A 26,826-nucleotide genomic window follows, 5' to 3' on the forward strand; every position below is an offset into this window, starting at 1 on the left:
GTAATGCTTTTGGGTTTATTAAAATTATATGAAATATGTACTCTTTTTCCTTCACTAGGATTTTTCCCATTAGATTTTTTCGTAGTAAGGTTTTAACGAGACATATAGCATATAATAGGCATCTAAGGGAAGTATTATATATTATAATATTAAGTTTAGATGCCCATTCTTACTCATCAAACCAAACCAAACTTCTTCCCCGAGCTCAAGAGTTTCTTCCCCAAGAATTTAAGTTTGGTAAGTACCACGGCTTGTTGTACAAGTCCAAATTGACTATAAAAGCCAATGTGTGGCAGTACATAAGGAGTATCAAATATGTAATAGGATTGAAGAAAATTCAAGAGCAATATAATTCTACTTCTATATTTTCTCACTATTTTATTTCGATATTATTTTTTTTATTATTAGTTTGCTTCAAGTGCCTACTCTTGCCTCCAATTTCACAACAATAATATTTATATTAATTATTTTAAATTTATTTATAAATGGAGAAATACTTAATTGCAACGTATTTAAATAATTTTCACGAATTTTTTAATTTTATAACTTTTTCAAAAATATGGATCGACATTGACATTCTTTAAATTAAGAACTCGACATTTAAAACCTTGAAAATATAATGAGTTTATTAGATTTTTTTAGTATAAGAAATGTGAGGATGAGAACGAACTTCTAAGAAGATAAGTGAGGTACATTAAGCATCGAGCTAAGTTCATGGTGACAAATTTATAGTGAATCATAATTGCATACCAAACCAGCTAAGATTAATCAATACCCACCATTTTAGGGATTAAGGATCTAAACAAGCTCAATTTTGGTGTAGAGAGAGAAATTCCAGATTTGGATTTCAAGCTGACTTTCTGAACACCAAGCAGATCTTCCCTATTCCCATTGGCTCTTTCCACTTTCTCGCAGACATACAGGCACTGAAGAACCCACAGAAAGCCCAGATTAATTCATCACTCCAAAATTCCAAGTTTTCTCTCTCCCACTCTCTCTCCTCCACCTCCACTCAGATTTGCGCCTAATTCCCATATTTTCTCTCTCTTTCACTCTCATGGCTGCTCTTTGCCTCCAGATCAGTTCTCCCTCCCCAGTCTATTCTCCCCAATTCCCCGTCGTTTGAGCTCTGAATTGCCTACTTCTGCTTTCAATCGGTCGTTTTCTTTGATGGGATTTTCTTGCTTCCTTGTACTCGGTATTCTCTATCATCTTACGCCGCTTTCTTTTGGGTTTTTTTTTTTTTTTTTTCCAATTTGTTGATTTGCTTAGCAATTTATGCCTACTATTTTGCTGGATTTGTAGTGAGAAAATCGGTGATTGAAGTGCTTCTATTGGTTGCTATGGTGGGAGATGACGTTTAGAATTGAGAAATGGGGTGTTTCATTAGCCGTGAGGCAACTTCAAGAAGTGTAGAGGCCCCTGTAGATAAGGGGAAGAGGAATCAAATTACCGAGTCTCATGTCCGGGTCGACGGTGTTCAGGAAAAAGAAGTAGAGCATGTAAATGCTAATGTAGAGGAAAGTAAGGAGGAGGAGCAGCAGGCTGATGGGGGGCAGGATCGCTCACGCAGGGAGCGGAGAAAGTCAAGGAAGGTTCCGAGGCCGAGTAACTTGCCAAACCATTCCCAGGGAGAGCAAGTTGCTGCCGGGTGGCCATCTTGGCTCACGACCGTTTGTGGGGAGGCTCTCAATGGTTGGATTCCTCGAAAGGCTGATACATTTGAAAAGATTGATAAGGTGGGCTATCCATTAAGTAACATTAGGTGCAGTTGCAGTTTGAATTTTACTGTTCTAAAATAGGATCTTCATGTGTCGTGATGAATAGTAGGAGCTTTTGTTATTCAATGGATGAAAATTGAAATGTTATTTCTATTGAGATTACTTTTATTATATTAAACTCTTAATAGGTACAACTTGGCCTGGTGTGATGAAATGAAAGTAAGTGTAGAATCTATATCGCAATTTGGTCAACTTCATGTGGAATGCACTTACATAACTCAGCGTTGGCTGATTTCTACTCCTCCCGTAGTGCATTCTTGCTTTTGTTCTTTTGTTTTTCCTCCTCTAATTACATGCTTCTAACGTAAATTTTTTTGGTGTTAGATTGGACAAGGAACGTATAGCAATGTGTATAAAGCTAAAGATATACTTACAGGTAAAATTGTTGCACTGAAGAAGGTTCGATTTGACAATCTGGAACCTGAAAGTGTTAAATTTATGGCTAGAGAGATTCTCATCCTTAGGAGATTAAATCATCAAAATGTTGTGAAGTTGGAGGGGTTGGTTACATCACGGATGTCTTGTAGTTTATACCTGGTTTTTGAGTACATGGAGCATGATCTAGCTGGTCTTGCTGCAAATCCATCAATAAAATTTACAGAATCTCAGGTTAGCTTATAGTTACATTTATCCAAATTGAGCATCGATGTAGTTGTTTCAAAAAGTTATAAGCAGGACAATAATACTTTTGGTGAATGGTGAACACATGCCAATTTTAGGTAAAATGTTTCATGCAACAACTGCTATCTGGACTGGAACACTGTCACAACCGTCGGGTGCTTCACCGTGACATTAAAGGATCTAATCTTCTCATTGATAGTGGAGGAGTGCTTAAGATTGCTGACTTTGGGTTGGCTTCTTTCTTTGATCCAAATCACAAGCACCCTATGACTAGTCGGGTAGTTACCTTATGGTATCGACCTCCTGAACTTCTTCTTGGAGCAACTGATTATGGAGTTGGTGTAGACCTCTGGAGTGCTGGCTGTATATTGGCTGAGTTATTAGCTGGGAGACCTATTATGCCTGGCCGCACAGAGGTAATTGCTTACCTTTGTCTAGCTTCACATGTTGTGCTACATTTTCAGCATGTAATAAGTGTAGTAAATTTGCTAGTACATTTGGTTTGGCATTCATGTGGATATTTCCTGAATAGTAACATGTTCGAGTTCTAATCTTCATTGGCTAGAATTTCTATATCTAAGCTCTATTTTTCATGGACGTACAAAGAATTTCATTATGTTCTTGTTTTATCTTATAACTTTCAGGATACCTAGGTTCCATATTTTGTATTGCAATTAGAACTATGTAGTTTTAAATTAATGAAAGTATTAGTAATTAATTTGTGTTTGTAGTAAAGAATAATATATATATATATATATATTTTTTTTTTTATAAGAAACCGAGCTTTTCATTCAGGCAAATGAAAATAAAACTAGCCTGCAAGGAAGAACTCTATCTAAATAGAGGGTCTCCAATCCAAAAGAATAAAGTCTAACTGATAATTACAAAACAATTTTGAAATGGACCCCATAAAAAGTCATTAAATCTAATGACATCCCAAATAGGCTCTCCATCTCTCTCCACCATCTAAAGATTCTATTACTTCTCTCAATCCAAATCCCCCACAAGATAGCAAAGAAACAGGCCTGCCACTAAAAACTCCTTTTTCACGGAAAGGAGGGAACAAAAGTATTTCCTCCAACATAGCTCCACAGTCCTTATTACGGACCTCAAACAAACTCCATCCTGGTCGTCTGATGGTTTTTTTCTTAGGATGCATCATGCAATGATCTCTTTGTTGTTGTGACACTCTAAACTACAAGAATCACGAAATAAAAATATGTTAGCAGCTCAATCTTGCTTTATCTAAATTTCAAGAATCACAAGACTAGAGTATCTAAGCAACTCTCTTTTGACAAACACCCTAATTTATATATTAAAGAAACAGAGATATGTATAAATTCAGCCTAAGAGGATAAGTCAAACAAAAGGCCTCTAGTATAAGTTGCTAATAAAAGAGGGAGTATTACAAAAAATATTTGTGAATAGCACTCCAATTGGAGGCTGTATATTGTACACGACTGCAAAAGTTATGAAAAGAATCGAATTTATCTGAGAAGGCTATGGAATTCCTCTATTTCCAAAATGAGCCAAAAATGAGGCCTACACGCATTGATCCATAGTACTTTGGCTTTATTCCTTGACCACGAACCTGAAAATTCAGATCAATTCTAAAAGTCCATCTTCCACCCTCTTGGGAGACACCATGCAAATTGAAGTAATTGTAATGAAGTTCAAGCATGTACATGAAAAGGAGTAATGATGGAAGCCCATCTTCCACACTGTTAATTTTAGATAAATGAATGTTTGAAAAGTTCAAAACTAGCATAAATCGGAAACTAAAGAATGAAGTGCCACAGTCTGAATGTCAAGATATGACTTATTGAAATATTCTTTTTACACTACTGCTTTTCTAAAGGATGAAACCCAACTAAATTACTACCTCTGTAGCAACTAGTTGGATAAAGTATTTTCATTCACTTCCAAGAGTTGCAAGCATGTGTTGATTTCCATAACTCATTAATCATACCCATTGTTATAACTATCTTTAGTGCAATTGTGACTCTCAGTGACCCTACAATATTGCAATTAATCTAAGATGTTGAGTCAGTGCCATCACCGTGTGAATCTCATGGGAAAGCACGATTTACTATTGGGCAAAATATGAATAATATACCTTTCATGTGGCATTTTATCTCCAGTCTTCATTTTTACTTTGTATTTTTTGGGTAAAGTTGTTGTAGCTTGCTTTATCGTGTATGGCATGATACCATTAATATCATCATCGGCTTTGATTTGGTGATAGGATTTCTTCTTTTTGTGCTTGTAGCTTTCTTTTAAGGTATATGATACTGTTACTAGCATCATATTGGCTTTGGTTTACTGATAAGGTCCCTTTATATATGTGCGAGCTTTTCAGTGTCTCAGTTGCAAATTTTACAACTATAGGTGTTTTTCTTTACAGTGTTGAATTTTGTTGACATATACATGCATCCGTAGCTTTGGCTACTAACTATACTAGCATTTTAATTTTTAGATGAAATGTTTCAAATATGGAACTTTTATCACCTATTTTCATCATAGTTAAATGTTTCGAAATGGTTCAAGAACCCTGTAGACTGTAGTATAGGTTGTTCTCTTCTTTGCTTAACTAAACCTTTCTAGCATCCTCTGCTGTTTACTGTTACACATAAGATATTGCTTACACATGCTGTGCCTGCTAATTTCCTTTTTGCCCACCCCAGGTAGAGCAACTGCACAAGATATATAAGCTTTGTGGTTCCCCTTCAGATGAATATTGGAAAAGAGCAAAACTGCCAAATGCAACCTTATTTAAGCCCAGAGATCCTTATAAAAGATGTATAAGGGAGACATTTAAAGATTTCCCGCCATCGTCACTACCCCTTATAGAAACGCTTCTTGCAATTGATCCAGTAGAACGAAAGACGGCAACAGATGTATTAAATAGCGAGGTCAGCTAAATTTTTTTTATTTTATTATTTTTTTTAACAAGATACGAACTTCTCAATTAATTATCAGAATACATCTTGGTTTTGACTTTCACTTCTTTCATTTTTCTGATTCAATTGATGTGGTTTCATTCATTATAGATCTCAATCTTCCCACTATATCATTCAAACCTAATGTTGTTGCTTCCTTTGCCTTTTCTGTTGTGGTTTCATTCACAAGACATCCTACTGTGTCCCTTTATATCATGGAGAAACGAGGAATCTATGTCTCATTATTTGCATGAAAATATAGGATGTTATTAAGGAAGATCCTCCAAGGTGTTGAATGAATTTTGTGAAAAGGGACTTCATTGATTTGACTGTGAATAAGATTTACATTTATTTGTTTCCTGAATGTCTGGTGAAGGATTTTTTACCCATTAGTTTGGTTACCAGCTTGTGTCATTGCTAAGCCCTTACTGTAGAATGAGGAAGGTGTTATCTAGTACCATCTCTATAAATAAGGGTTCCTTAGTTGCTGGGAGGCAAGTTCTTGACAAGGTTTTTAGTGCTATTGTGGCTACTGAAGAGGCTGGTAAGAAGGGAGGTATTAGATGTATGATCATATTATTGATTATCTCCTTTTGGCAAAGGTGTTGTGGAAAAATGAAACATTGGTTGTGAAATTGTTTGCATTTCTGAATTCCTTTGTTCTGGATGCTTGAAAATTTAGGGGTACGGTCTTAGTTTCTAGAGGCACTAGTTATGGTGACCTTTTGTCTCCTCTTTTACAGGTGGTGGATGTTCTTACTAGGTTTTCTTGAATGCTTTTTTTCATATATAGGGAGATTTGATGTCCATTTGACCTACCTACAATTCGTTGATGACACTATCTTGTACTTTTTGAGGGAGGATCCTTTTGTTCGTTTGTATAATATTTCACAGGTCATTGAGTCTGGATGTTTATGGAGGATTGACTCTATTGATTTTGTCTAGGCATCTTCATCCATGGTTTTTGGTGCTTAGTAATATGCTTCTTGGTAAGTGCACAATGGAGGATATAGTCCACATTTTATAAAGATACCAGGGTTCGGTCGATGGGTCTAATGGTTATTCTAAAAATCCCTAGAATGCTAGATCATTGGGTTTTCCTTTCTTCTCTCAATTTGTGAAATGTTCTATCGGGAAAAGCTCCGGTATTTACTTTTGGGAGGATTGTTGGGTGGGTGATGAATCTCTTTGTGCTATATTTCCTTGTTTGCACTCTGAGAGTAGAGGTACATTCAGTGTCCTCTTTTATGCCTTCCTTAGATTTTTCTTTCTTTTATTTGGGCTTTCATTATCCTTCGTTGGAGAGGGAGATGATGGAAGTGGTAGCCCTTCTTTTGCTCTTGGGTTAACTCTCAGTTGTGTTCGAGGAGGAGGGACATCCATTTTTCGATCCCAATCCTTCGGGGGTTTCTCTTGCAACTCTTTGTTCTAGGTATTATGTGCCCTTTTGTCCATCATAGAACAAAGAGTTGCAAGAGAAACACCCAAAGGATTGGGGATCAGAAAATGGATGTCCCTCCTCCTCGGACACAACTGAGAGTTACCCAAGAGAAAAAGAAGGGCTACCACTTACATAATCTCCCTCTCCAACGAAGGATAATGAAAGCCCAAATAAAAGGAAGAAAAAGCTAAGGAAGGCATAAAAGAGGACACTGAATGCACCTCTCCTCTCATAGTACAAACGAGGAAACGTGTCTTTGGAAGGTAAAGATCCCAAAGATGGTATTATCTTCCAGAATCACACTGAATGCATCTTTGGGATCTTTACCTTCCAGAAAGGCCATCCTGCCAAGCAAGTCTGCCTCCGTTGAAAGAGAGGATGTAAAAAGACTTCCTCCATCATATAACGACACGTGTCGGCTTGGGAACATCTTCCCAAAAGCTTGCAAAAACCTACCTTTAAAGAATGTGAACCAAATGCTCATATTCTTGTTTGCAAAGAGCATGCCAATTGGAGCCATGAACTAGAGTGGAGGACCTTAGGGTGGCAAAAATTCATGGTATTACATCCCCCGAGCACTACAAGCAAGGAGAAAATGTGAACCTTCTACACAGCTGGTCGGATGACAAAGAAGCCAGTTAGGGGGGAGACAGAGAGGAAGATTTACAGAAAAATTCACAAAACCAAATCGTTTATCCTTAGATCCGGGAAATAAATCAACTCCTTGAACAATGGACGAAAGAACGGACATGTCAATTGCCTCCATAATAGAAAGGGTTCTCATGAGTTGAAAATCATGTGGAAGGGACCTTTAGGAAAAGGAAATCACAGAGGCTATATAGGCATTTTTTGTTGCTAAACCAATGATTTTCTCCAAAATGGTCACAGAGTCCCATCCCCAAAACAAACCTGAGAAAATGGGGGTAAGAACCAAATAGCTAAAATAGTTTGAAAGTTAAAAAGGATAAAAATATTGCGATAATCTCCAAATCATTTGAGGTACTTGGACCCTCCTGCTTTGAGATCACTCAAGCCTAAACCACACTATGACAAGTGCATACCTTCATCATTTTTTTGTCACTCTATTTATAACAACTCTCCCTAATAACTTCCTTATCTAATTACTTACTCTCCCTAATAACTTCCTTATCTAATTACTTACTCTCCCTAATAACTTCCTTATCTAATTACTTACTTACTCTTACTATTCTACTAATAACCTTAATTACCTATAAAGGTCATTCCTATTAGAGTCCTAACTGTTGTGATGCCTGTACGCATAATAATCTTGTGACATAAAACATAATACCTAGTTTTGAGGGAAAACCACCCTGACCATCCAGTCGAAAACAATATTTTCATTGCTAAGTTCCCAATCTCAAAACCACTCTCCTCATAGACTCTTGAAACTGATTTCCACTTAACTATATGAAATTCAGCTCCTTCCCCATCCCTTCCAACAAAAAGGACGTTGACGTTCACAATTTTGTCTAGTTTGGCATTAACAAGAAGGGAATTCTAAAAAAGGATAGGAAACAGAATGGGTCTTATCTCATTCAAGAGAGACTGAATCAAGCTAAGCCTATCCCTTTTTGAAAAATATGTTATATTTTAAGAAAAAAAGTGCTTCTGAATCTTGTGCTTTGCAGGATTCTAGATAGAAAGCCTTTCTAGGATTATGACTCATAGGAAGGCCCAACCGTGACTCATAGGAAGGCCCAACCGTGAGAAAGAAAGCTGGAGCCTCACTTCACAAAAGTTGTGCCTACCTACTAAACTCTAGGAAGACACAATTCAATTCCACCACAAAGATTAGGGACCATCTTGTATATTTACTATTTAGCCTTTATTTTTTTTAGAGCGAAGACCAATAATACCAATTGATTTTACATAGTGATCGTAATAGAAAACTAACTTCATCATATCATACATAGCTAGCTAATAACCCATAACTTAAGTATATTATATATTTTTTATGTTGTGATTCCAAGTTTAAGGTCACAAAACTTCAGTGATTAATAGAAAGCTTAAAGAAAAAAGATCCATTGAATTTATAAAGAAAACTTAAAACTGTACTATTTCAATTTTATACATAACTGAACATGTTGTATAGGATAATAATTTTTTGTAAATGTATGTGGAATTTTCATTGTTAAAGTAAATGTCAAAAATTGCTATTTCATATTGTGGCCCGACGGTTATCGTTGTATCCAAGTGTGCTTGTTCTTGTCTTTTGGTCCTGAGTGCGCTATTCGCACTTGAAATTTACTTGAGGATCATAATGCATTGAATATTGAGGTTTTGGGCATTAATTGTGACTTTTCTAAGCTGTGAAGGTGGGCGTACTTAGTGGGTTGTGAGGTAGGTTCCTTCCCTACTTCCTATTTGGATTTTCCTCTGGCCATAATCCTAGAAGCTTGACTTTTTGGGATCCAGTTATGGAGAAGGTCTAGAAATGCCTTACCTCGTGGAAGAGAAGCTATTTATCAAAGGGAGGCTGACTCACTTGGGTCCAATCCATGTTGAGCAGGATTCTGACTTATTTCCTCTCTTTGTCCAGGGTCCCTGTAGTGGTTAGTAAATCTTTGGAGAAGTTCATGAGAGATTTCTTAGGGATGTGGTTGAGAAGAGGAAGGGATCTCACCTAGTTAAATGGGAAGTGGTGTCTAAGCTGTTGGAGCTAGTTTTTCTAGGCATAGGTAATTTAAGGGTGCATAACAAGGCCTTGTTTACTAAGTGGTTGTGGCGCTTCTCTCGGAGTTGATACCCTTTGGCACAAGATGATTGTGAGTTAATATGGACCTTATCCTTTTGAGTGTATCACGAGTTGGGGTTCAAAAGGCACATCTAGGAACTTGTGGAAAGCTATTTTGGGTTTCACCATCCTTTGTCGAATATGGACATGACGGATATTGCCATTTATCTTTGCTTGGGAACTTCACTTTTAATTCAGGAAGAAGGGATTTTGTACCTGGGAACCTAGTACTTTTGAAGGGTTTTCTTGTAGGTCCTTTATTAGTTATATTGTGAGTGCCCCTTCTCCTAACGTCTTTGTTTTTTCTTTGATGTGGAAAATTTCAAAGAGGTCTATAGATGTTGTGTGATAGGTCCTTCACCGTAGAGTTAATACTATGGATTGGGGTTTGGGGAAGTCGTCTAGGTTGGTTGGGCCTAGTGTTGTATCCTTTGCAAGAGGCAGCCAAGGATCTTGATCACTCCGGTGGGGCTGCGTAGTCGATTTGGAGCTGTTTTTTGGAGTCATTCGACCTCATTCTGGCTCGGCCTAGATGGTGCATATCTACGATTTAGCAGTTTCTTCTTCACCGTCATTTTTTGTGGCTTGCTGGCTTTTGTGCTATTTTTTGGGGCATTTGGGTTGAGACTTAAGAGTAACAATAGATTTTTTAGAGGGGTGGAGAGACATTGGGAGGAGATTTGATCCCTTATCAGATTTCATGTTTCCCTTTGGGTAGGCGTGCAAGGATTTTTGTAATTACTCTTGGGCCTTATTTTGCATGATTGGAGCCCTCTTTTGTTTTAGTTTGGCTCCTTTTTGGGGTTGGTTTTTTGTATTCCCCTTATATTCTTTAATTTTTTCTCAATGAAAAATCACATTGAAAATTGAGTTCACTCTCCCATGTCTATTTTGGCCTATACCTTGTCTCTTAATTTGGTACTTTATTATAAATATTGTAGTTTTTTATTCTTTCCAATTTAAGCTTCTAGGCTTATTTTTACCTCGCCTTTGAGGTAGCTTTAATCATGGAGACTATCGTTTGGATGCATTACATATTTTACATTTTAAATTATTTTAGACTACCATAATGAGAATTATGCCCTCTTTCTTGTATATCTTTCAAACTTTGTCCATTGGAATACAGTTCTTCATGACAGAACCTTTAGCTTGCAAACCCTCTAGCCTCCCAAAATATCCTCCCAGTAAGGAGATGGATGCTAGAAGGCGGGATGATGAAGCTCGGAGGTATGGATGCCTTGATTTTTAGTTTCACCTCAATACATATCTGCTTTATTTTGGGAGCTATTGAGAAATTTGGACAAGGTACTTGCAATGGTGTTTGGATAATTTCCCTAGTAGATGGTTTTTTCTTCTCAAAGGTTTGGCCATTATAATACAAATGGCGTGTTACTTGGTAAAGGAGCTGAAGATAACCATCCTTTCTGTTTTCATTTTTGGTTAAATTACAAGTTTAATACCTGAATTTTTATAATTCTGTTTATTTACTTCTTGAAGTTTAAATGGTTCAACTATGCCCCAGAATTTTCAATTTTGATTGTAACAAGTTTCTTCTGTTGACACCATTACTAAAATGTTGATGTGATGTGTGGGTTTGACTAAGAAGTGATCATTTGGCATGAAATGGAACAAGGGAGTAGGGTCCGGTATGTGGGGGGCTAGAATTCAATGGAGCAAGTGGGTAACTTATATTTTAAGCTGAATTGGTTGGTTCATCTATCCATACTTTGTCCAAGTTGCTTACTCCATTATGCCACATCATACTAAATCATCATTTGTTAGTTCAATCAGTATGTCAAATTAACATTTAAGTAATGATATTAAAGATAGGATCTTATTAGAATAAAAATCAATTTTCTTCATTTTTCTTTTGGTTCAATTACAAATTTAGTCCATAAACTTTTATGGTTGTGTTTAGTTAGTCTTTGAACTTTAAAAGATTTCAATTATGTCTTTTAACTTTCAACTTTAGGTGCGTGCCATTCCACTTGAAAATTGTTGGCTGGATCACCACAACTTCCTAAGCCTTTGTGAAGGCTGTCCTGGGCACTTTTCTATAGGGACAGCCCCTTTATGACGCAACTAAAAGAGGTCAAAGAGAAGATAAAAAGTATTGAACAGAGAAGTCTTTAGATTTGTCCAAACCTAGAAAAGTGAGCTCCTTTTGAAAATTAGATTCTTTGACACCAGGAAACTTCAAATCTCACCACTGAAGAGGACAGAAGGTCCAGGAAATCCAACTTAATTGCTCTTCAAGGGATTGTATTGAAAGAGCATAGAAATGGGCCCAAAAAATGTAAGTTGAGATGTAACCTTGATGGAGACACAATACTCTTCCATGGGTATGCCCGACAAGTAAGCAGAAAAAGCGTATTATGGAAACTATTAATATCAGAGATATTGTCTTAAAGAATCAAACATTGAAAATGAATTTGTGGATTACATCAAAAACTCTCCTCTTTGGAAGTCCAAAACCCAAAGGGCAGCTCCATTGGCAAGAGTATGGGGCCTTGTGGTATCACCTACCATGAAGTCTTTTGTTTGAATCTTTGGGTAAGTTTAATACCAAAAAATCTTGATATCTCTCAAGTCCGGGCCTTCAGGCAGACATGGGTGCCCTGGGTTATAGGGGCAGAAAGCCAAAGAGCTGTTGATTACAGGTTATAAAAAAACAAAAATAAATAAATAAAGGAAGGTATACAGGTTCCCTTCTAAACTCAATGGTTCCCTATCTCCCACATGCTTAGTGAAGATCTGGGAGACCTTCAAAACTCAACGGTCCCCTATATCTTGCATGTATCCACGGAGAGACCCTTCAACATTGAGGAAGTCAAGTTGGCTGTTGACAATTTAGGCAAATAACAAGCCTCCTGGTCTAGACGGCTTCACTACAGATTTTTCTAAAAAGGGTTGGAACATTCTCAGTTTGACATCATGGAAATTTTCCAAAGACTTTTTCCGGAATGGCATAGCCAATGCCTCTGTTAATGAAACTTCTATTGACCAAATCCAAGAAATGCCTAGCTTCCAAAGTCAAGGATTATAGGCTTATCAGCTTGACTACTTTAGTCTGTTAGATTCTATCTAAAACCTTTGCAAAAGGTTCAAAGATGTGCTAGAAGACAAGACACCTGATCTGCTTTCGATGTAGGGAGATAGATCTCATCTCATATCCTATCCTTATTGCTAAGGAAGTAAAGAGGCTTCGTCAATTTATTAGACACTGAAGTGGGTTCAAATCCCACTTCTGACATATTATCAGTGTACTTCAACTCCCAAATTAGTGGAACTCAAAAATTTATTAGACACTGAAAAGACCTTCGATAAAGTTAGTTGGACTCTTATCAATAAGGTGTTTGAGGTTAAAGTCTTCAGTTTGACTTGGAGAACACGGATTCAGGGTTGCTTTTCCTCATCCTCTTATTAAAATTTCATTAATGGAAGGCCGAAAGGTAAACTTAAGTCTGAGAGAGGAAATCGACAAGGCAACCTCCTATTCCTCTTCCTATTTATGCTTGTTGCTGACTGCTTTAGTAGACTTGTGGAAAAGTATTTGAATGATTGCTCAATCGACGGATTTAGTGTGTGGCTCATAGGTTCAAATTGCTAATCTAAATTTGCAACTGACATGCTGCCTGCTGATTTTGTATGTGGAAGACAAACAAAAAGTGAAGTAACTTCTCATGATTAGAGTGGTTGATGCATCCTTGGATCTTAAAATTAATAGCCCCCAAAGGGCAGTTTGGTTGGCAAAGACTTGGGGTCTCTTAGTCATATCAACTTAGAGGTCCCAAGTTTGAACTTTTTCACGAGCTTAATATCAAAAATCTTTTATGTCTCTTGGGTTCGGGCCTTGAGGCAGATGCGGGTGCCCTTGAGTACAGGGAAGCATCCCAGTTATAAAATAAATAAATAAATAATAATAATATTGGCAAATATGTGTTAGTAGGTATCAATCTTACGCATGTGTTGGGACCCTTTAGAAGATAGCCACGAGGCTTAATAGATAGAATTGATTATGCTCCAGGGGGAGACTCACTCTCTTATAACCAGTGCTTTCAAATCTCCTCACCTACTATTTCTCTGCTTTCCCTGTGTCAGCCAAGGTTTGTAAATCCAATGATAGAATTACCTGAAATTATACATGGGAAGGTTCAAATAAAGAAGGGAGAGCTCACTTAGTTAATTGGAAAGTCTTTTCCCTGCCAACCTCTAATGGACGTCTCAACATTACTACAACATAAGAAACAAAGCCCGCTTATTTAAGTGGATCTGTAGACTTTTCATTTATCCCCAAGCCTCTGGAGAGATGTTCTCCAGGCCAAATCCACCTCTAACAAATGCAAAATATTTCACAATTCACTGGTCACTAGTCATGGGATGCTTGCTTGAACACCGCTAATAGGATCCATTCTAGGCATCCAACTACGGCACTTCTGGTGTATTTTATGAACCATCTGTTTTTGTCTAACACGGTTGCAGGCAGGATTTGGTCTTTACATTCTCAGAACTTTTGACATTGCTTGGATCGTGCAGATCTTCCCTAGAGCTTTTGACTCCCCTTGCCTTCTTGGCCTTCTTTTTAGGTTCTTTGGCGGAAGGAACAAGTGCAAAATCCTTATGAACCAAACTGATCATTTGAAAAAAAAAAAATGGAGTTCAGACATCCTTGAAATTATTTATTATCATCAAATTTTGTTGAAATTCATACCATAAATGAAATTATTTCTTATAAAAAGGAAAAATACTTAGAAATCTTTAGACATCCTTGTTCTCTAATTCTGTTGAGTTCTACACCTTTTATTTCTACTGTACATCTTTGTTGACAGTTTGAAATGGCTGCTGTTATTACTCTTAGTCCTGCGAACTTGCTTTGAGAGTGCTATTTGGTGCTTTTGTTAATAATCATAATTCTAATCGGTTATGCAGGCTTAGAGCAGCTAGTAAACCCCAGGGAGATGGAACGAAGAAAACACGTGCACGTGTCAGGGCTCTTCCAGCTCCTGAAGCCAATGCCGAGCTACAAACAAATATCGACGTAATTATTACTTTGCTTAGTTCAAAATCATTGACCAGCTAGACACTAACAGAATTGCATTTCCTTATTTATGGAGCGTTAAAACTTTTGAAATTGCCGTGCATTGAAACAGAGAAGACGCTTAATTACACATGCAAATGCAAAGAGCAAGAGCGAAAAGTTCCCCCCACCACACCAAGATGGAGCTCTCGGCTTTACGCTAGGATATTCACGTCATATTGACCCGTCCGGTGTTCCTCCCGACATACCATTCAGCTCAACTCTGTTTACTTATTCAAAGGATCCAGTCCAAGCCTGGTCTGGTCCACTGGTCCCTGCTGCTGGCACTGATGCTCCTTCTAGACAGAAGAAGCATGTGGGAGGTAAAGGCAAGAAAATCATGGTCTAAAATTTTGATAAGATTGTGGTTGGACTGCCTGTTTGCTGATAAGAGTATCATCAAATTCTTCCCACTGTTCATCCAAATACTGACAATTAATCTGCCTTGCATGCTCTCAGTTGAAAAGATTATGAATTTTAAGATCTGAGAGGTGGAGTGGCATCGATTTTTCGGTTTCATAGTTGCATTGACCTAATTTTTTCCCCCTCGAAAAGGGTATAAATTTGCTTTTTTAAGTGATGAGAAATTTAACAAAGTAATGTATATGTTGATTTGTTCTGTCCAAGTTTTTTCCTTCTTGAAGTTATAGTGAGAGATTCTACAGAATAGTGACCAATAGAGTAAAAAATCATTCTTAGCCGTTGAGGTTTTTTTTTTTTGGGTTCTGCCATTGCTTGAAAGCTTCTACTTTGTTATCAAGTGTCTCCACGCTTTAATATCCCATTTCATAATTTTCTGATTTGATTTCATTTTCCTGGTAAGTCCAAGTAGATTTTCCATTTAGTAGTTCTTTCTTTTTCTAAAATGAAAAAAAGAAATTTCATTTTCTTCAATAAGGCTTGCACTTTGATGTTAATGATTTCTAATGAATAAGTTAAAGCCAGAGTTAAAAAAATAGAAGATAAATTATATATATATATATATATATATATAAGTAAGAAACAAAAAATAATATTTAGTTATCATGTAATTAAGGCATTGCAAATACTTAATATAACCATTAGATAGTCTATAAAGATTCCCAAGCAGGAACTTTATGGTGCATGCTGAAATCAGTCAATTTGAAACTTTCCATAATTATTATTATTTGTTTTGCTCATATTGGCCAATCTTGAATTGAATCATAAACATTTTTAGTTTCATTTGGTTGTAACGCTTTCTTTTCCTTAAAACTAAAGGTTATTTTTTAAAAGAAGGAAAAAGTTCAGCTCTTACCATCACTTTGCAAGGATTAATCCATGTTTACCTTAAATTTTTAGTCTTATCCAGATTTTACCTTTTTGTTACATTTATCTACTAATTTTAACATAAAGCAACATCAAATAAAAATCTCTCAGAACTCACTACTTTCAATGCCCTATCCTATACATAAATTAAGTTTTGAATTAATTCACGAAATCATTGATTGAGTAAATTTTTTTTCCTTTTTTTTTTTTTGTATATTCATTGATTGAGTAAATTCTCAAAGAATTCACTAGTTTCTTCTAATAAAAGGGAAAAAAAAAATATTCCCTCACCGGTTCAAACAAAGTTTCAACCACATCTATTTCGTACAAAGTTTATGTTTGAAATCTATTTGTGCGAACTTCTTTTCTCTTAAACGATTTTCGAACAAAAGTCGAGAAGTTAAAAATCGCATTACTTTTTTCAACAAGGTTTAATTTAATGATATTGAGAGTTACGACCGAAAAAACGCAGGGAATCTTTTATCATAGATAGTCTTTTCTTAAATTAAAAAGTAGATAGCTACGAATTATATTTCTGACAATTTTTGTTCATATTGATAGTAAATGAATCCGTTACATGTTCCAACTTAGCATATCTTTTTTTTTTAAAATAAAATAAAATGATACTTGAGGTTTGGGCATAGGTATTCCACTGATACATATCCACTACTCAAGAGAATTTCGAATAGTTCCTCCATAGGGGTTGTAATATCGGCAACCTTACTCTTCGACTCGATCCCTTGGCATTCGATTGCATTTATTTGGACATTCTGATGATTCGGCAGCGGATTTTTACTTACATCAGGCCCATTTTCTTTTTTAAAGTTCAACCAACATGCCTTGATCAAAGCTTGAACCCTGTATTTCAATGCAGTGCAGTTCTCTGTTGAATGGCCTACGGCTCCTGTGTGATAGTCACAATGAGCATTTGCATCATACCATCTTGGGTATGGAGGCTGGATCGGATCTACAGATACAGGTGCCAGCTGATTATTTTGAAATAACTGAGGCAGAAGCTCAGTATAAGTCATGGGGATTGGATCAAACTAGGTCTGTTTACGTGCCCCTCTATTAGTCTGCTGCCCTTGAGTATAGAATGTATTATGCTGCTGACCCCTAGGTTGGAAATTTTGACTGGCTGGGGGTCGAAAATTTTGGGAAGCATAAGGGGAGTAATGTGAAGTTGCATTATTCACAAATGGTTGATTATACCCGTATGGCGTTGGGTAATAATACGAAGTGTATCCGGTGTCCGACCGTACGGTTGTTGTTTCCAAGAGTGTCGGTCTGCTCCCACCATTTTCACCTCACCTTCCTTCTTCTTGGAATGACTTGCCTTCTTTGCGGCCAATGGCTCATTGGCAGTACTAGTTATTCGCCCATGTCTAACCCCGTATTCGATCCTTTCTCCGATGGTCATAATATCAGAGAAATTTGTGGAAGCGCTTCTTATCATCCGATCATAGAAAGGATGTTTTAGGGTATTGATGAACATGGAAGATAGCTCCTTATCTGTTAAAGGAGGTTGGACTTGAGCTGCCGTGTCCCTCCACCTTTGAGCATACTCCTTAAAGCTCTCTGTACTCTTTTTCTCCATCCTCTGTAAATCTAAGCGATCTGGAGCCATGTCTATGTTATGCTTATATTGTTTTAGGAAGGAGTCAGCCAGATTCTTCCACGAGCCAACATGAGAGCTATCTAACTGCATGTACCAACGAGAGGCCGAACCAGATAAACTATCTTGAAAGCAGTGTATCAACAATTTGTCATTTTGGACGTATGCTGCCATCTTCCTACAGTACATTATAAGATGATTCTTAGGACAAGAAGAACCATCGTACTTCTCAAACTCTGGCACCTTGAATTTTGGAGGGATGACTAAAGCAGACACCAAACACAATTGTGAGGCATCGATGTTGCCCAAAACGTCTGTCCCCTCTATTGCTCTTAATCTTTCCTCCAGAACTTCGAACTTCTCGTTACTGGGGGCATTTTGTCCGACTAGGTCTGTCTTGGCTGGGAGACCACCTAGGTTAAAGACTGTAGGGGGTGACATCATTTGCTCGGGCTCTCGAAAAATGATGTTGGTTGGGATTTGCTGAGCTCCTTTAACAAAGGGATGCGGATACTGACCAACCGAGACGTCATACAGAGGGTTGTACGTTGTATATTGTGGCATGAAACCCTCTACCACTGGCCTAAAAGGTGGACCGTACCCAGGTGGATAAGGCGGGGTTTCTTGCGACTCATGGACAGGGTTGCTAGATGTAGCAGGATCTGCAGCTGCTTTGCCTTTTTCCAACGCGAGGAGGATGACATCTAACTTTTCTCGCAACTCCTCAATATCTTTCCTTGTTTTCTCCTGCTCGGCTTTTTGATCTTCCATCATTAATCTTGCCCTGCGTCTGGTATGGTAAGTGCGATGTGGTGCCAGTGAGCGAGCTATCTTGAACAATCCCTTTTGTTTTTTAGAAAAATAGAAGACCAAAAGAAAGAGAAAGAAAACCATAAATAAATAAGTTTATGACTTTATTATAAATTGGATAAATAAATAAATGAAGATTACAAGAAAACAACAATTATGCCAAATTTGAACCCCAATGCTTAAATCATGGAATTGAAAGTACATTAAAGCAGAGTGTCAATAAAACTGTCCCCAATGCTCTAGATCTCGTCGAAGTTTGCCCAAGAACTTGAGCGTGTTTTTGCCATTCGGCTGTGTAGGGGCAATGACAGACGTGAGAGCCTGTGCCTCTTCAGCTAAACCATCTGCCCTACGGGCTGCCTGTCTGACTTGGGTGAGTACATGTTCTGAATTATGACGCAACAATGTGTTATCGCGCTTCACATGGTCTAATTCATACCCCACTTGGTTGTATTGTTCCTTGATATGGGCATAATCATGCATTAACCCATCAGCAGCATTCTGGGTTTTGTTGAGACGGCTTGAAAGCACCTGAACAGTTTCCCTTAATCTTTGATTTTCTTGAGCATACTGAGCTAATTGTACTTCTTTCTCCTCCAGCACAATGGCTTTTTCACGAAGGGACATGATTTCTGTTTGTAGAGAAGACATTTGTTGTGATATTTGATTGTCTCGCGCCCTCAAGGCTGCTTGTGAGCTCTCTTCGTACTTCTTCTGTTAGGGTCCCGAACCTCTACTTCTAGCGGTCTGTTTTCTTTCCCTTGGTAACCGACTTCCCTTCTTGCCTGCTGTAATTCCAGCTCAATGTTTCGAGGTAGATTTTGATTGAACCCTAGTTGTAGTCTTTCTTTAGCTGATGTAGGGTTCCCTTCTCACAGCTCGTATTCTATCATGCGAACCTTCCGCTGAGTGGATTGATTTGGGCTCATTTCAGAAAGAATTCTCCTAGTGGGAACCTCTAGCTTCCCTTTGCCCTTGTCGGTTGGTAGGAGAACCACAGTTTTTCCTCTACTCGAATGCCACTGTTCGTATCCTTCAAATATATTATCGTGGTAATTGCCACTTTGGATTCTGACAATCGTCTTCCACACCTTTACGACCTCCTGAATTTTGTTTTTGCAAAACCCAACATCATAGGCAAATTCAGAGTTTCTTAAGTCATGTGTGGCTGGGATAAACTGACGTACCCATATCTGGCGCAGTACCATTAATGGGGCATAAGATACACATCCCCATGGACCCAATAACGGTAGACTGTGAAATTTACCACACCTATACATCATAGGTTTGGTTGACATCCATCGGGCTCTCCACTCCACGTCTTCTGGCCTTAGTCCTGCAAAGAAAATGCTCCACTCTTCTTTTCCTGGGTGAATTTGACTCCAATCTGCTTGGTTGAATACAAAGATGAGATTTTGTAATCTACTCCACGATCTTGAAAATTTGACCTGAGGACACTTGAACTCTGGTGGACAATTTATATGGCTGAGGATCCAAATGTATAGCAGCTGAGCACAGCCTATAAATTTCCCTACTCCTCGCGATCTGCAAAAATTTAGTGCTCGAAAGGTTTCTGCCAGGATAGGTATTACGAGATTAACCCCCATTTCTACCTTGACAAATAGCTTGACCACTCGCTCTTCAACGTATCCACTAACTTTAGGGAATAAAACCAAGTTAAATAAGCACACAGCTAATAGCGATAGCTCCCTTTCTTCATTAACGAACCTCTGCTGAAGACTCAGGATATATTCTATCGGTAAGCATGTGTTTTCTCCCTTCCTTTTCACATGTTTTTCAATCTCACCAGCAGATATCTTCCCTACAAGCAGCGATATTGCCCTTTTCAATGTAAACCCACCATCATAGGAATAAACCTCAATTTTCTCTTGCAGTGGTATTTGTAAGAGGGTGTGGTATTCCTCGATAGTTGGGGTTATATCCATTGAGCTAAAAGTAAAACATCTATAGGCCGGATACCAATGTTGAACTAATCCTCTCAACACTGAGAAGTTTACTCGCACGTACAGGAGCTGCGTTATGTGGCCATATTTTTTTATGAACCGGGTCTTTCTATCTGGTCTTAAACCCTCCCATAAACGTTTCAAGGTATCCAACTGATTTTCTGGAAACGTTACATTTTGAAATGACATGATTACATTCTGTGATAATGCGTCACCATGAGTATGTTGCATGTTCTTTGACCATTGACGGACAATTTCTTGGTCTTGCTCTCTCCACTCTTGGGTAGGAACCTTACTGGAACTCATGCTTTAATTTACTATCAATATTAATGATTTAAGACTTAGGTCAATTTTGGTAAAATTGAAAGAAAATAAATTTAAAGGGAAAGTTGCGAAACTCTTTTTTTTATTGTTGTAAAAAAAACGATTATTTAGTGAGAGAATGTATGAGACTCTTTTAAACAAATCACTTTATTAATGATTACGCTTGTTTACATGCGTAAAAAGAAGGTTTTAGATGCTGTTTTTACAATGTTTCAGCTTTGTTTCGGATTTTTCTCGATCGTTTGAGTTCCAATTCATGCAAAATTCATATATTATGGTTTGTGGTTGGCTTATATTGTATTTATGACATTTTAGGACCATTTGGGAGTGCAAATTAATCAAAAGAAGCAAAAAGACGAAAAAACCTACATGGGAGGCGCCAGGCGCCTGCGTGCCTGCAGAAAAACTGGTTTTCTTCCAACTTTGCCCTTAATGAAACGCGTCTTCCAATGCGTTTTGGTGGTTCCAACCGATGCATACGTGTAGAAGAAGTGTTCCACTATCAGTTTGAGCACGATTTGGTCAGTCAAAAGAGTTGGAAATGGGTGATTCACCATCGTTTTAGGACCTACCTAACCAATTCTGCACAGCTATAAATTCCAGCAACTTCTCCACCAAATTCATCAAGCCTTGCTTCCTTCTCTTGATCATTTTTAGTGTTTCTTTGTTGCTTTCTAAGTACTTTTGAGTTGCTTTCATTAGTTACTTTTGGTTTTTAAATCCCGAGCACTTTACATTCTTTTATTGAGCTTGTTTTGTTTCCATTTGTACTTAGTCATTTTTCTACTTATTCAAATATATAAAAATCTAGCACTTTGCTTATTCTCTCTTTGCCTTTACTTTATTTTCAGTTAAGAGAGTTGTGTTTTTGGAGGAAAGAGCACGTGACACTCTCCCTTGCTTGAAAGAGAAGGGCGAAGCTCTCAATCCCGACAAAAACTCTCCATTAGATAACTTTTGTTTTTCACACATGCATTCCACATTCAACCATTTTACTTGCTGTATTTTCTTCAATATGTCTTTCTAAATTCCCGTCTCTAGCCCGGTTATGGATAGTTAGCCTTTTATGTCTAAAAAGGGTTGCTAAGAAGTAGTGTTTTTACTTTCCATTCATTGCTCAACATGTTTTCCCAAAAAGTTAGGATTTAGAGAAGGCCACTGTAAGTCTTAACAAGTCAATACTGAAAAGGTTGCTTATCTGCATTGTTGAGTGATTAAACCGAGGAGAGGAGCGCCTTAGACATAAGGGTTCCGCTTAAGTAGCCTAGACATAGGACCTTAACCCGAGGTTGCGACTATTTCCATCCTAAAACTAAGATATATCTCATAATAGACATATTAGGGAATGTCTTAGGACTTTGAACTTGCTTAGACATAAGTAAAGTGAAAAGCGTAGTCGTTAGTTTCTAAAGTAAAATGCATATTATCCTTAGCGTGTCCTTGATTCTTTGTTGGCTAACTTGAAGTAAATCGGGCTAGGTTTTATTATTATAAGTCCAAATCCCAAATCCAAAACCATTATTTGTGACCACTTCCCATTTACAAGAATCACTCATTTCAACATTCACTATTCTTTAAAACTTCAGAGTTTGGAAATTGTTTAGAAGTCCTTGAGGATCGATACTTGGATACTCCATCCATTTTATATTACTCTGACAGGTGTGCGCTTGCATCTATATAATTGTTACCACGCTTAGCGCGTGCGTTCAGCATAAACATCCAGTCAATTAACACCAAGAGAAACAAACTAAACAAAAATAAATAAATAAATAGCAGAAATCTGATGCTAAAATGAGTGTAAAGTTAATGCCTACACAACCTAGAGGGAAGCGGCCCCCAAATCTTCCATACGCTTGCGCGGTATGGTCAACTTGAGTGGACAATTTCATGCGCCTGCACGGGAACCGAAATTCCACGAAGGTCACACTACTCAGTCTCCGATCTAATCTTAAAGGTAAAGCCTGGGTAAGAGGCTTGTGTATTTGTGCGAGATGCATATGATGCCAAACCAAATTAATAAAAAAAAAAACAAAGCGAACAAGAAAGGAAAAAAAAAAGATAATAAATGACAAAAATAATGGCTTGACTCTCTAAAGGTCCTAGTGGAGTCGCCAAGCTGTCGCAACATCATCGCGACGCGGAGCGGCCGACGTCATCCCCTGACGGGTCTCTTTCGAGATTAGGGTTTGGACTCGCCACCAATCATCTACGAGGTGTGATTGGTCACCTATTTAAAAAAACTTGGTCTACGAAAATAGAATTTTGGTTCGGGAGTCGGTTGAGCGTAGGGAAAGTGTTAACACCCTACGACACCCGTTCGAAAACGGTACCATATTTTGTCAAAAATTATCCTATTATACTTTGATCCAAAAAGAAAAATACTTTTGTGTTTGATTTTAAATGTCCCAAATATATATAAATGTTTTCAGATTTGAAATCTTATAAAAACGAAAGTTTTCTTTTTTTATATTAAAAAAATCATTTTATCTAAAATAGTTGTTTGGTAAAATAATGATATATAAAAAAAACATTAATTTAGGCAAGCAAAGACTCAAAGCTAAGACATGTGAATTACTCCTAAGTAACCTACCACTATGCCAACACCATATGATACAACTTAGTATTAATTCTTATCATACAAATCTTTATTTTAAAAAAAAGTTTAAAAAAAATAAAAATAAAACAAATAAAACTAAAACGAAAAAAAAAATAATAATAATAAAATAAAAAATAAATATTTAAAACTTATTTTAAAAATAATCAAATCATATTTAAACAAATTTATTTTAAAATATATCAAATCATACTTAAACAAATTTATTTTAAAATATATCAAATCATACTTAAACAAATTTATTTTAAAATATATCAAATCATATTTAAACAAATTTATTTTAAAATATATCAAATCATATTTAAACAAATTTATTTTAAAATATATCAAATCATATTTAAACAAATTTATTTTAAAATATATCAAATCATATTTAAAAAAAAATTATTTTAAAATATATATATATAATATCAAATTTAAAACAAGCTTATTTAAAGCAAATAAAAAAAATCAAATCATTTCTAAAACAACTTTTTTCTATACCACGTACTGCAGTGAGGAAAATCTAGGTGTGCCTGCGGGTCTTAAAACTGTGAAGGAGCACTCGAGGTCGAAGTCAGGTGGTCGGTGATCCGTGCGTCGGTTGTAGAAGTTTTGCGCCGGACTACTATGGTGCAGGTTGTCTGAACTTGTGATCACCGCGGGACGTGTGCGGTCTGTGTATTGTCGGGGTTGCCGGCCTGGGTGAAGAAGAAGAGAAGGTGATGGTAGAGAGAAAGAAGGAAGTGAATTCTTCTGTATGGGTATTCTGTCCGTCCTTCCTCCCCACTGCAGCCCTCCTTAAATACACCTAAAACTAACGATAAAAAAAGGGGGGGGGGGAATAGAAGAGAGAAAAAGAGGGAGGAGAAGAATGGGAGAGGATACAAGTATGAAGGAAAAAATCAAAGGGGAGAAAAACTGTTTTTTTTCTTCTTAAAATCAATTTAAAAAAAAACAATTATTTTCAAATAAAATCTAATTTTAAAACTTAATTTGATTCAATTAAAACTTTACATTAAATTTTATAATAAAGTAAATTATGTTATTTTAAACTAAATCAGTAAACATAAAAAAATAATAATAATAATAAAAAAATCAGTAATAATTTAAAAAAAAAACAAAAGTAAGCCGGACCAAATATGGTGTCTACATCTATTTTTCACCGATTTCCAAAAGTACAAAAAAGTTACAATTTTGTATTGTGACAATATTGCCCATTTTTGAGGTATTTTTTTCTTTGACTACATCAAATGTGGGGATGACGGATCGAACTTTCGACATTAAGAGAAAGAGTAAGATACCTTAGTCGTTGAGCCACGTCCACTTTGGCATATGGGAGATACTTTTAGTAATCAACTAAAATATATTCTAATATAAAGGACCTTGAAAGTTGTGCGTATGTTGAGGAAGATGATTAGGCTTTACCATTCATTGATGGCATTTACACTAACTTCGAAAGGCTACCATCTTGATTGTTGTCCGAACTTCCTTGACTTGCAGTTGAATCAGATCTTGATGATACCTTGGTTAGTTTCTTTGTATTCACCGAGTAGTATGATACCAGAAGTTTCTGAGTATGGAAATTCAGGCTCAGAGTATCGTTTGGGGGTGAAAATCGTACTTCCACGTGGATGATAGAGAAAGATCCAACTTAAAAGGTATTCCTTAGTGGTCGACTTGAAGTGGCTGACTTGAAGATCTTACCTGGTGGCCGACCTAAAGTGACCGACATGAAGATCTTCCTTGAGGGCCGACCTCATCATGGTCTTGCCTAAAGGCCGACCTCATTCAAGTCTTGCCTTAAGGTCGACTTCCAGGTCTTTCCTAAAGGCCGACCTGAAGGTCTTCCCTAAAGATTATTTAAGAGAGGAACGACCTTTTATACTTAGCCAAATTCCAGATGATAAGAGTATGAACTGTAATAGCAACTGTTGGGACTTTCTCTACCTTTAAAAAAATTAGAGACTCGTGCAAGCGCACACGGTCATAAGTAATACTCGGAAGTAATCCAAGGTCGAATCCTCAGGGACTTGTGGCTTTTCAAAACCGTTTTTAAAAAGTAAATAGTTCAAATATGCAATTGTGATTTAGGAAGAAAAATGTGACGAAATGTTGTTGTTTGGGGTTTTAACTAACAAGCAATTTAATAAGACTCAACCTCCTTGTCTCCTACCTTGGTTTTGATGGAAAACATGAGAAACACACTATGTTGGGAAAATGCACCAGGCGCAATTCCTGGCTTTTCTTGGAATTTGAGTTCTACTCTTTCACTACTGCTTTTGGTTGCTGTAGAAGCTAGGGTAACGTACAATCATATTCCTATGTGTGATTACAATCCTAGAGAATATCTACCAACTAATTTGCATTATGGGTCAGAGGGCCTATGCCTAAGACCATATTTTATGCGCTTATTCCTAAGTCACATCTCATATTGGTTTCCTATTATTTTACCTAACTCACCTTTCCCAAGGTTGAACTTTGGTGTATAAATCAAGTTCCCACCGGCTGAATGAAAAAAAGACGTAAAGAGAAGTTTTTAGAAAGCAACCCAAAAAAGTGCCAGGTGCAATCTGGCCAAAATCCCGAACGTGTTGAAAATCAAATCATTCCACTAGGCATTCCACAAGGAGGTTGATAACTAATTTAGAACATAATTAAATAAAAGTAAATGCACGAAAACATAAAGAAAGTATTTTTCATTGAATTTAAATGAATAAATAAGCCGTACAAGGAGTTCTAGCTTGACCCTCTTCTCTCTCGAGCGTGAGGGGAGTTGAAACTCGCTAAAGAACTTTAAAATAACAGAATGAACAAAGAACGGAAGTAAGAACTTGAATTAAAGGCAATACGAAAGGTAAAAGCGTGAAAAACAAAGAAATGAACAACTAAAACATGAACATAAATCCTAAAAACGTGCTCTACAACTAGAGAGCATCTAAAAGAAGATGAAATGAAGCTTGGAAGGGATGATTTGTTTATGGAAGGATGACTTCCATTTATAGCACCATAGGTTGGTTGAAACTCCCCTCCATTTTAGGTGGAAAAGGGTTGAGATTCACCTAACCACCTCACTTGGACTTGGACTCACGGTTTTGAACATGTGGGAAATGTCCTCTTTGCCCTTCATTAATCAAAACTTGCGTTTTGATATTTTGCCTTCCAAAAATGCGCCGGGCGCAATTATGCAAAAACAGAATTCTGTTATTTTCTTCCAACTTTGACCGCATTTATCTCATATTTTCCCCAAAGTACCATAGTTTGATTTTTATGCAGTAATAATCTATGTATGTTTTACTTTAAGAATATTTGGTCCATTTTGGCAAATAATAATGGGAAAGGGGTAAAAAATGTGGTCAAACAGGGCCACCGACACATGTTTCAGCAGTAAAAAGTCAACCCTAACAGCTACTCCCGACAGGCCGACCTTGGTCCCAACATGATCAACCGCTGGTCGGATTCCTTGTCGAGTATCCGAACCTATAAATAGGACACTTCACTCTTCAGTTAGGTATGGTATCCTAGCTCGATCTCCATACTAAGGTCAGACTCATAACTGACTTGAGCGTCGAAGTGTTTGTTCTCTTGTGTAGGTATTTCCTTGCCAAGTGGTCTTTCA

At 37.1% G+C, this 26,826-nt stretch overlaps 2 protein-coding genes across 2 annotated transcripts; one reads left to right on the forward strand and one right to left on the reverse strand.

The window, feature by feature from the left end:
* Nucleotides 1-803: 803 nt before the first annotated feature.
* LOC111022534 (putative serine/threonine-protein kinase At1g54610) lies at nucleotides 804-15,240 on the forward strand. Its single transcript, XM_022299699.2, has 8 exons — nucleotides 804-1,198; nucleotides 1,306-1,739; nucleotides 2,106-2,390; nucleotides 2,501-2,818; nucleotides 5,087-5,314; nucleotides 10,664-10,764; nucleotides 14,467-14,575; nucleotides 14,688-15,240. Exons 2-8 carry the CDS (start codon nucleotides 1,374-1,376, stop codon nucleotides 14,961-14,963), a joined length of 1,683 nt encoding a protein of 560 aa, XP_022155391.1. The 5' UTR covers nucleotides 804-1,198; nucleotides 1,306-1,373; the 3' UTR covers nucleotides 14,964-15,240.
* A 3,958-nt stretch (nucleotides 15,241-19,198) lies between these two features.
* On the reverse strand, nucleotides 19,199-20,596 carry LOC148210941 (uncharacterized). The gene has a single exon (XM_088125253.1). The coding sequence runs from the start codon at nucleotides 20,594-20,596 to the stop codon at nucleotides 19,199-19,201; it is 1,398 nt and encodes a 465-aa protein (XP_087981379.1).
* Nucleotides 20,597-26,826: the final 6,230 nt, after the last annotated feature.

This window comes from Momordica charantia (assembly GCF_013281855.1).
Source record: "Momordica charantia cultivar OHB3-1 chromosome 6 unlocalized genomic scaffold, Mcharantia_2.0 BLBB01000006.1, whole genome shotgun sequence".
In the NCBI taxonomy this organism is placed as follows: domain Eukaryota; kingdom Viridiplantae; phylum Streptophyta; class Magnoliopsida; order Cucurbitales; family Cucurbitaceae; genus Momordica; species Momordica charantia.